At 36.2% G+C, this 12,802-nt stretch overlaps 1 protein-coding gene across 4 annotated transcripts in view; it reads right to left on the reverse strand.

Moving 5' to 3' along the window:
• LOC138322656 (calcium uniporter protein, mitochondrial-like) overlaps nucleotides 1-12,802 on the reverse strand; it is a 122,928-nt gene that overhangs the window by 50,902 nt on the left and 59,224 nt on the right. For all 4 annotated transcript variants that reach the window (XR_011208454.1, XR_011208455.1, XR_011208453.1 and 1 more), the window contains exon 3: nucleotides 4,400-4,570. Coding sequence is in view for 1 of the 4 variants with exons in the window: in XM_069266658.1 (XP_069122759.1) it covers nucleotides 4,400-4,570 (171 nt within the window). In the remaining 3 variants the exon portion in view is untranslated. The remainder of the gene's footprint in view (nucleotides 1-4,399; nucleotides 4,571-12,802) is intronic.

The following is a 12,802-nucleotide window of genomic DNA, read 5'->3' on the forward strand; positions in this document are numbered from 1 at the left end:
CCCACGTAACCAGTGTGATACCATGTAATCAAGTGTGACACGTAAGCAGTGTGATACCACGTATTCAAGTGTGCCATGTAACCAGTGTGATAACACGTAATCAAGCGTGCCACGTATCCAGTGTGATAACACGTAATCAAGTTTGCCACGTCACTAGTGTAATACCACATAATCAAATGTGCCACATAAGCAGTGTGATACCATGTAATCAAGTGTGCCAAGTATCCAGTGTGATACCATGTAATCAAGTGTGCCACGCAACCAGTGTAATACAACGTAATCAAGTGTGCCAAGTATCCAGTGTGATACCACGTAATCAAGTGTGCCACGTAACCAGTGTGATACCACGTAATCAAGTGTGCCACATAACCAGTGTGATACCATGTAATCAAGTGTGCCACATAACCAGTGTGATACCATGTAATCAAGTGTGCCACGTAACCAGTGTGATACCACGTAATCAAGTGTGCCATGTAACCAGTGTGATACCACGTAATCAAGTGTGCCACATAACCAGTGTGATACCATGTAATCAAGTGTGCCACATAACCAGTGTGATAATCGTTATGAGGTAACTGTATGCCACGTAACCAGTGTGATACCACATAATCAAGTGTGCCATGTAACCAGTGTGATACCATGTAATCAAGTGTGCCACGTAACCAGTGTGATAATCGTTATGAGGTAACTGTATGCCATGTAACCAGTGTGATAATCGTTATGAGGAAACTGTCAACCTTCAAAGCTTGATCAGGCATGTCAATGCAGCAGGATTATATTTCTATTGATTGGTTACAAACTTAATGACATGGTCATAACTAAAAACCATTTTATTGATTAACAGTTAAAAGCATCAGGTGGATGATGGGAGAACTGCCATCCTCCGACACAAAGGTGATCATATCATACAGTAGCCTCTATAATATCAAACCATGCAATAATTAATATAAACTACCACTGTCTGTCTGCAGGCTAGCTAGGCCGGCCGCGCTTTTTTGTCCGGCTATCGTCGGTCTGGGAGAGTAGATCCATCATGGGGTATTTACTTGGTCGGACTGGTCTATGTATATAATGTGACAGATCTAAAACCCTTCTAATGATACAAAGCATCTGATCCATCATCGAATATCTAGATCATAGTCTCGGATACCATCATCGAATATCTAGATCATAGTCTCGGATACCATCATCGAATATCTAGATCATCGTCTCGGATACCATCATCGAATATCTAGATCATAGTCTCGGATATCTCTCAAAATACAATCATCTGATCCATCATCCAATATCTAGATCATATTCTCAGATATCTCTCAAAATACATCAGCCTCCGGAGTAGTTGAGTTGTGACCAACCAGTGACAGGCACTTTTACATCCACCAAGTTGTACTTGCATGATGCCATTTTGAATTAGTGCTATGTCTGTACATCCAATATGGGGTTATATGAGGTAAGCTCTTTCATTAAATATAGCATGGAGAGCATGGGTGGGTAGGGGAGCACCAACTTCAGTATATTGGTTACAATGACAGACAGCCTGATAGCTGGGGTGGGTAGGGGAGCACCAACTTCAGTATATTGGTTATAATGACAGACAGTCTGATAGCTGGGGTGGGTAGGGGAGCACCAACTTCAGTATATTGGTTATAATGACAGACAGCCTGATAGCTGGGGTGGGTAGGGGAGCACCAACTTCAGTATATTGGTTATAATGACAGACAGTCTGATAGCTGGGGTGGGTAGGGGAGCACCAACTTCAGTATATTGGTTATAATGACAGACAGTCTGATAGCTGGGGTGGGTAGGGGAGACCAACTTCAGTATATTGGTTATAATGACAGACAGTCTGATAGCTGGGGTGGGTAGGGGAGACCAACTTCAGTATAATGGTTATAATGACAGACAGCCTGATAGCCAAGGATCTTATACAATTAGCACATACTTCATACTGTTCATAAGAAACTTAAAAGTGCATCAAATTAATGCTGACTTTACCTGGAATCTTATTCGCTCTGAACAGTAAAACCTTTAGGCAAAGCTACTTACAGACATCAGTCACAAGCAGCTCTGGAATCGTCGAAAGAAATGAAATCAAACTAATCAATAAAATTCCAAAAGAATGTGATAATGGTTAACAGTAGCATGGGCATGGAAGGTCATAGGCTCAAACTTGGTAACTGATGATGTGGCTAATAGTACCCACTGCTCAAAACATATGAGTGATAGAAGATATTTGACTGCTGTCACAGCTGAAGATTTCCTGGCTTTAGAAAACTTATTGAATCTGGTCAGGTAGTGAAAATGTGGGTTTGGTAGGGATGGCATAGTGGGGGGTAAGTAAGTTATAGCTTTTGTAATAACATAGAATTTCTACTGAATACTTCAAAGTGTTGGCTGAGAGAGGACATAAAAAAGCTGTCAGTAATGGTCAACACCAAGTCATATGACCGGATAAAGCACAGGAAGCGGATACAGATGTCCGAATATCTCTCAGACACTTACATCAGATTTAATCAAGGAAATGGTTTTCAATCTTGTCAATCGATAGTGGGATCGTATCAGCTCACCCTTGGCCTTGTACATGTCACTAGGGATCTTATTTTCTGTTAAACTTCACACAAAACTGCAGTGGAAATACAGAAATAAAAGGGTTCACATGCTGAAACAGACTGGTGCTACACAGTAATGGTTTGGTAAACTTGGTGTCTCTACTGCACAACTCTCCGCTACAGTAAAGTACCCGCAGTTTGTGGTTCTCTCCTGCACAACTCTCCGCTACAGTAAAGTTCTCGCAGTTTGTGGTTCTCTACTGCACAACTTTCCGCTACAGTAAAGTTCTCGCAGTTTGTGGTTCTCTCCTGCACAACTTTCCGCTACAGTAAAGTTCTCGCAGTTTGTGGTTCTCTCCTGCACAACTCTCCGCTACAGTAAAGTTCTCGCAGTTTGTGGTTCTCTCCTGCACAACTCTCCGCTACAGTAAAGTTCTCGCAGTTTGTGGTTCTCTCCTGCACAACTCTCCACTACAGTAAAATTCTCGCAGTTTGTGGTTACAAATGCTCTCTACTGCACAACTCTCCGCTACAGTAAAGTTCTCGCAGTTTGTGGTTCTCTCCTGCACAACTTTCCGCTACAGTAAAGTTCTCGCAGTTTGTGGTTCTCTCCTGCATCCATCGCAGTTTGTGGTTACAAATGTTCTCTACTGCACAACTCTCCGCTACAGTAAAGTTCTCGCAGTTTGTGGTTACAAATGTTCTCTACTGCACAACTCTCCGCTACAGTAAAGTTCTCGCAGTTTGTGGTTACAAATATCCTGTGGTTTGTTGTGTGATACTACAGATTTTGTCAGCATGATTGTTTTATGGTGTGTTTTGTCCTACAGCATTGGTCCAACAGATGATAATACATTGATCATACCATGTAGAATGTATCAGTTTTAGTATTATCCTACAGTGTAGGTCCAACAGATGATAATACATTGATCATACCATGTAGATTGTACAGATGATAATACATTGATCATACCATGTAGATTGTACAGATGATAATACATTGATCATACCATGTAGATTGTACAGATGATAATACATTGATCATACCATGTAGAATGTATCAGTTTTAGTATTAAGGCTGAGACTATAGGCATAACCTGACATAATAAACAAACCTTCTCCACTAGATTTCACACAGTTTCATGAATCTTCATGAACATCACCAACATTCATAAACAGATGCAGGTGCGAACATGCTGTGGTGCAGATACATTTGCAGGTCATGAATAACTCATGAATGTTCATGAAAAAGTTCATTCACCATTCTTCTTGCTGGTTTTAAATTCATATATATTCTTCAAACATTCATGAAATTTTGATGATTTTTCATGAATAGGAATGTTCATGAACATACATGAACTTGACTGATTTTGTGAATGAAAATATATTAAAAATATTCATGATAGATTGAAAAATTTTCATTAATAATTCATGATTATCTCACATGGGTATGCTTAGGGTTCTGTTGTTTTAGATATTCATTTAAATTAAGATATATAGTTATATATAGTTAACAGTGACCTTATGTCCTGACAAACATTCCAAAGCAAGCCCTTTTAGAAAGGAGAATTTGTATCAAATATCTTAGACATATTATGGGAACTTTATTGAATTATTGTAGGAAATGAATTTTCTGATTTTAATAAGTGAGCTTCGGATTTAAAATGCAATCCAAAGCAAGAACTATTGGTATGAAATTTGAGTTAGATATATGTCAGATGTAGACAATCTAATGACCCTACCAATCCATGGTTTTTGTGATAACTATACTTAAGTTGCCCACTTTTTGTGGGAGACAAATAAATGCAGTATGAAACAGAAAGAGAAACCTCTGTCTGTGTGGTACGTACCATCTGATAAGATAATGGCTCGATCCACTCCACCATCTTCTTCTTTGATGTATTTGAGGAAATCCCCGACCGTTTGGGAGACGGGCTTGAGCGTAAATTCACATGTCTCTTTTCGAGACGGTAAAGGCACAGAAAACACAGGTAATCCATCACGGTATATCACATTCGCTTCTGAAAAATAAACACACATTTATAAGGTTATTCTAAAAAGATTACACTTGAACTTTTTTATCCTTTTACATCCAATTACATTGTTATAGGTTTGTATAGATACATGAAACTCATATTGTAGTATAAATCATGACCATGAAAACATTTTTTTCTAATTGGGCAGTTTAAAAGAGCATGTTTGAGATGTTTTACTTGAATCATTTTCTATGATAACCATCAGAAAGCTGAAGGAAAAGCTTATATGTATGTAGTAAATCTAACTGAAGAGGACTTGGTTCAAACAATTCAAGCCAAAAACAGACTTTTGATTTTATCAGTTTATATGGAGATTTTAGTTTTACCAAACTCAGCACTTTTTATACTGAGAAATCATAGTGTTTAATATAACAGTACTGTATGGGACCACATCAAACTATATATAAGATAGCATAATGTGTCATGCTGTTCATAAAGTTCAACATCGACAGAGAAACGTTTCTCTCCCATCTTGACACTTCTGTTGTTAGAGAAGTCTGATTTGACAATAACATACACTGTTAATGTGAGTTAAAAAGACACTGAATACCCACATTTACCTCAGAGGACACATTACCTGGTTCTGTAATCGTCATACATTGACACAACTCTCCCTATCACTCCTACACTCTCTTCACATTTCTGAAAGACATCTACACTCTCTTCACATTTCTAAAGACATCTATATCAATATGTAGATTTTACAAACACAGTCAATCAGACTAGAGGTTTTTCCAAAGATGATAAAAAAATAGAAACTGTCAGGTTTTATCAAGACTTCAAAATAACCAACAAACTTTTACACACCAGTACATTCTAGTTTGTCTATTGTCTATGACAGGGTAATATGTGACAAAATAACCAGCAAACTTTTACACACCAATAATCTAGTTTGTGACAGGGTATATGTGACAAAATAACCAGCAAACTTTTACACACCAATACATTCTAGTTTGTCTACTGTCTATACAGGGTAATATGTGACAAAATAACCAGCAAACTTTTACACACCAATACATTCTAGTTTGTCTATTGTCTATGACAGGGTAATATGTGACAAAATAACCAGCAAACTTTTACACACCAATACATTCTAGTTTGTCTACTGTCTATACAGGGTAATATGTGACAAAATAACCAACAAACTTTTACACACCAGTACATTCTAGTTTGTCTACTGTCTATGACAGGGTAATATGTGACAAAATAACCAGCAAACTTTTACACACCAATACATTCTAGTTTGTCTATTGTCTATGACAGGGTAATATGTGACAAAATAACCAGCAAACTTTTACACACCAATACATTCTAGTTTGTCTATTGTCTATGACAGGGTAATATGTGACAAAATAACCAGCAAACTTTTACACACCAATACATTCTAGTTTGTTTATTGTCTATGACAGGGTAATATGTGACAAAATAACCAGCAAACTTTTACACACCAATACATTCTAGTTTGTCTACTGTCTATACAGGGTAATATGTGACAAAATAACCAACAAACTTTTACACACCAATACATTCTAGTTTGTCTACTGTCTATACAGGGTAATATGTGACAAAATAACCAGCAAACTTTTACACACCAGTACATTCTAGTTTGTCTATTGTCTATGACAGGGTAATATGTGACAAAATAACCAGCAAACTTTTACACACCAATACATTCTAGTTTGTCTACTGTCTATACAGGGTAATATGTGACAAAATAACCAGCAAACTTTTACACACCAATACATTCTAGTTTGTCTACTGTCTATACAGGGTAATATGTGACAAAATAACCAGCAAACTTTTACACACCAATACATTCTAGTTTGTCTACTGTCTATGACAGGGTAATATGTGACAAAATAACCAGCAAACTTTTACACACCAATACATTCTAGTTTGTCTATTGTCTATGACAGGGTAATATGTGACAAAATAACCAGCAAACTTTTACACACCAATACATTCTAGTTTGTCTACTGTCTATGACAGGGTAATATGTGACAAAATAACCAGCAAACTTTTACACACCAATACATTCTAGTTTGTCTACTGTCTATGACAGGGTAATATGTGACAAAATAACCAGCAAACTTTTACACACCAATACATTCTAGTTTGTCTATTGTCTATGACAGGGTAATATGTGACAAAATAACCAGCAAACTTTTACACACCAATACATTCTAGTTTGTCTACTGTCTATGACAGGGTAATATGTGACAAAATAACCAGCAAACTTTTACACACCAATACATTCTAGTTTGTCTACTGTCTATACAGGGTAATATGTGACAAAATAACCAGCAAACTTTTACACACCAATACATTCTAGTTTGTCTATTGTCTATGACAGGGTAATATGTGACAAAATAACCAGCAAACTTTTACACACCAATACATTCTAGTTTGTCTACTGTCTATACAGGGTAATATGTGACAAAATAACCAGCAAACTTTTACACACCAATACATTCTAGTTTGTCTACTGTCTATGACAGGGTAATATGTGACAAAATAACCAGCAAACTTTTACACACCAATACATTCTAGTTTGTCTACTGTCTATGACAGGGTAATATGTGACAAAATAACCAGCAAACTTTTACACACCAATACATTCTAGTTTGTCTACTGTCTATGACAGGGTAATATGTGACAAAATAACCAGCAAACTTTTACACACCAATACATTCTAGTTTGTCTACTGTCTATACAGGGTAATATGTGACAAAATAACCAGCAAACTTTTACACACCAGTACATTCTAGTTTGTCTACTGTCTATGACAGGGTAATATGTGACAAAATAACCAGCAAACTTTTACACACCAATACATTCTAGTTTGTCTATTGTCTATGACAGGGTAATATGTGACAAAATGACAAAATAATTAACCAACAGCAAACTTTTACACACCAATACATTCTAGTTTGTTCTATTGTCTATACAGGGTAATATGTGACAAAATAACCAGCAAACTTTTACACACCAATACATTCTAGTTTGTCTATTGTCTATACAGGGTAATATGTGACAAAATAACCAGCAAACTTTTACACACCAATACATTCTAGTTTGTCTACTGTCTATACAGGGTAATATGTGACAAAATAACCAGCAAACTTTTACACACCAATACATTACACACCAATACATTCTAGTTTGTCTACTGTCTATGACAGGGTAATATGTGACAAAATAACCAGCAAACTTTTACACACCAATACATTCTAGTTTGTCTATTGTCTATGACAGGGTAATATGTGACAAAATAACCAGCAAACTTTTACACACCAGTACATTCTAGTTTGTCTATTGTCTATGACAGGGTAATATGTGACAAAATAACCAACAAACTTTTACACACCAGTACATTCTAGTTTGTCTATTGTCTATGACAGGGTAATATGTGACAAAATAACCAGCAAACTTTTACACACCAATACATTCTAGTTTGTTTATTGTCTATACAGGGTAATATGTGACAAAATAACCAGCAAACTTTTACACACCAATACATTCTAGTTTGTCTATTGTCTATGACAGGGTAATATGTGACAAAATAACCAGCAAACTTTTACACACCAATACATTCTAGTTTGTCTACTGTCTATACAGGGTATTATTATTTTTCGGGATTTTTTGTCACTTCTCATTGGTTTTCGGGTATATGTCTCAAAAGACATGCCACACGCAATATTGCACGGTTATTTTTAAATAACGTTATCGTCGACGTTACCAAAACGCTTAGTGTTCCTGGCGCTTTGAAACCCTCCAAACGCTTTTTGATGACCTTAGACATTTTTGAAGCGTAAACCACAAAATGTGACAGACGCGCGTTGATTGATTTTGGGGGTTTCTAACAAAGAATGATGACGACTTCCATTAGCTGATGACTACATATACAATTTTAATACTTTTACAGTTATCACAGGACAGGAAAAATATCGTATTTTCTTTAGGGCGTATGTCACCATGGTGACCGCCCATTTTTCACACGAGTCCCCCCCCCCCCCTCCCCCCTAGGAGAGTAGGAAACAATCGAATAACATAATTTAAGCGTCTGGAGCCATTGAATAGTGAATAGTGGTACAGTTATGCCTAAAAACGTATACTTTACATACATGTACATGTATATATGATGTGTGTCTCCACTTCTAAACATTTATCATCGTACATGTATATATGTACAACAATTACATATGTATTAACGAGAATTAATAACCGGCAATTTACTGGATTCTCTATTTACGTTAACTAAGACATCCCGCCAGCGAATGATGTCGTATCATTAATCAACCCAACACAGAGAATCAGATTGGGACTAAATTTAGGCCATTTTGCCAGTACTCTTTCAAAATGTCGTAATATTTTTGTCCTAAATTTTTTTTGTAAAAACCCCAAATGTCCTTTTCAGGTGTTAAGCTACAATATACTCCCGTACTCACGTGCATAAACACACTATTTGTGTTCATTTTAGAATAGGTTCTGATTATCATTTTACACACAATTTATAAGAAGCACATTTTCTCTTTGCTTGTATCTATACTGTTGCTAAAATAACTACTCCCATGAGTATCTATACTTCCTAACAAATACATTGATGTACAATGAATTTTATCTAAACGTTGGCGTTACTGCTTATGACATTTTATTGTTGGAAATCCAAATGTATCAGACAAAAAAATTCACTAATCCCATGGTCATGCGGAGGTCGATGTATAGCATATAGACTCGGATCATTTATAGAAACATTAGTTTAACATTAATGTTGTGACGTCATAGTCGCATATTTGACCTTTAAATTCCACTATCCAAAACATTGAGTTCATCAGGGTAGTGTCTTATGGCCATCCTTTTTCTTACTACTACAAGCACCTTAAATAATTCTATTGACTTTTTTCAGTGAAAATTCTTATCAGTGTTGCTACATATAACATTTAGTTTTAACAAAATTGATTTGTATGTAATGGACAGGAACTCAATATATATTTTCCTAATGTACATTTTTGTACAGTTTCAATTTTGAGACGACCCCCCCAGAAATCACCTAGTACGCGCCGAGTCAGCGTGCGTAGTACGTTCACGCTTACTTTTGGAAATGTCTATAAACATAATAGTGGCTCCAACCAGAGGCATGCAGGCACTAGTTTTTGGCTTTATCAAATAACATTAAAGTGAGAGAATATACCTGCATGTGTCTGTGTGTTTGCTGCCTGCTATGGGTCAGACTTGACAGAAAGCTCTCGGTTGGCACACCAAACATGCTCTGTCTGCCCTCTGACACGAAATGCCACACCGTAACAACATTATGCCTGATTGTGCCTTTAGAAATGATATTTTCCTTACATGTTTAAAAACTACTAGGATCTTGTTTTATCTAATCTACTTTGAAAGCAATAGGAAGAAAAATTTGAACAATTTTTTTCGAAAACAGAAACATAATTTAAATAAGGACATATTTATTTTTATCATTTCTAAATTCAAATTAAAATGCAACAAATTACTTTATCTGCGACCAACAAAACTGACTTATAATTCAGAAATAAAACCTGTATCAGGACCATATTGTTTTAAAATAAAATCATATCTTAGAACTCTATAAACAGTAATCAGGGGAGACCATTATCAAAGGGAGACAATCAGATATACCAGGGAAGATAATCATAATCTTATATATACCAATGGGGATAACTATTACATCAGTTAAACCTGAGACATATTATTAGGGTATACAGTAGTGTGATCGATTATAACTGAGTAAGATGTATCTTTATTTTTCTGTAACTTATCTCAGACAATGTTTCCCCTCATATCAATTACAATTCAAGAGAAGCCATGCAGTAAAACCAGAACCTAAAACACCAAAAATCCTAGGGGTCAAGTTTTCCACCCAACTATTTTATATCCCACACCAGAATATGCACCAAGGAGCTAATCCAAATCTTAGAAAATGAATAAGTAAATAAATAAACTGTGCCTTATTTTTGTTTTAAATATATTGTGTGTTTTTTTTTTTATTATTGAATTAAGTTTGATGAGATGAAATCCTCCAATCATTATTTTGAGGCAGGCGATGACTCTAATTGATATATGAGTATAATGTGATGGTATTTGGCTCTACAGTCAATACACTAGCCCAGCATCAATCACACCTAACTCCAACTTATCACATCTCTTCCATACAATTTACTGATTGTCAATAAGAACTCATTGTACATCTGACAATTGCAATCTGGTCAATAGTGATAGGAAGTATCCTGGAGAAAGCTACAGCATCTTAGATTTCCATCAGGTCAACAAGGCCAAAGCGAGACACAGGGTGTGTGAGGACGACCAAACAAGGGGAGACAATTACACGACTGGTCGCTCTCTCGGGTTTTAATGAGCTGCACTAACAAGCTGGTCTGTCTATGTAGGCTATGTCAACCGCTATTTATTGGATTCTGTATAATCCTCAGGCAGTCATGATCAAACAAACACTTTCTCAATAAATCGGACGTCCTTCAGCCAAAGTCGGCTCTGGTGATCAGTACCAATTAATCTAGCACCTCAAGGAACCACTACTTACAAGTCAATACTAAACTCAGATTAGACAAATATGTAAATAACCCACATACGGTATCATTACACAGTTCATAAAGATCACCTCAGGGATTGATTCCCAGTCATTTCTCTCTGGAATCTGTGGCTTTCTTTACATGCAGAGATACAAAACAATCAGGTGTTTTTGATGTACCTTTATTGTGTCAAATACAATTCTTCTATTCTATTTAGGTTAATTCTCAACTCCATTTTATCCTTGATTGTACACGTGATGATAAATATTATTTTATCACTCCGAACCATAGCATTACACACTGCATTCCCCACTCTAACATACAAAACACCTTGGTATATTACTTTCTATGTGAACCTTTAGATCCATAGAGCATGTTCCTTCAAAGTCATTCAACTACATCAATGTCTATTACGTTTTTAGAATTTCATAAACAATGACCTCTGAACTATACAAACCAATATCATGATTTAACTAAGAATTCAGGCAGAATAACAATATAGTGATACACTCAAATAAGATCAGCTAAGACAAGTGTTTCAATAGTGATCTGGATATTGTAGAGAGTATATATAGAGTTACTCATTAGTATCCATACTGCTCTAAGATAGTGTTGATTGCTTACATTAGGTACAATGTTTACATCATCAGAAACACTTCTGCTGCAGCAGAACTTTTTCTAAACCAGTAATACCTGTACATGTAACTTACACCTTATCTAAAATAACATTTACTGAGATAACAGGAAAACGACCTATACATCAATATCAGGTGTTATAGGAACAGACTTGGTGGAGCTTGGCTGCCACTACACTCAAGGCATCAACCACTGTTTCACCCAATAAAATGTCAGAGACTCACAAATGTCTTCATTCCATCCAAGAAAACATGGCCTAATTCACTTGGAACATGCATGTTTCACATCCAGTAATCTTATCAGAGTTTAAGGGATACACAGCAATGTAAAATGGGTATAAGAGGAAGGAACCTTATATGTCGTGTCCAATTGTCGTAGTTAGATCAGCTTCATCTCTGTGAATGAGACGTAAGGAATTCCCATCATACCATTTTACCATAACAACATCTGACACCAGGGAATATTAAACTTGTTTCTACGGGAAAACTAACATGCAACATTTCACAATCCATATTCTTATTTTATTTCAACTTTTCACTTCCAATAATGTTTGAAACAGCTAATTTGATGTTGATTATATCTGAACGACTCTTAATAAAACAGTCAGTCATGCATCATTGTTTAACATCATTGACAATGATGACGATGATAAAACAACAGTGGGTGTTGGGCACTCTCCAACCACATGCACTAATTAGTCCTTATAACACGATATACCCCAGCAAATATCTGTTTTAACTCAAACACATAATTAATGTTAACTTTAAATTTCTATTGCATTTCTTATAATCCCACATCATTTATACTATCTTTGCACATAACAGAGTTATCTGCCCCTGCAGGAAGGTATCAAATGTGGTGTCATTACTTCGTGAGCATTACTTTGTGTAGCTTTCTCTGAGAGAATAAAATGTTACATTCTGGAATACTTGACAATGACTACTTACTTACAAGGGCAGATAACTCTGTGACATACAGACTATATGAGTCAGGATCGTAACAGGAAGTGTCTAGCTCAATG

Source organism: Argopecten irradians, chromosome 5 (assembly GCF_041381155.1).
Source record: "Argopecten irradians isolate NY chromosome 5, Ai_NY, whole genome shotgun sequence".
Lineage (NCBI taxonomy): Eukaryota > Metazoa > Mollusca > Bivalvia > Pectinida > Pectinidae > Argopecten > Argopecten irradians.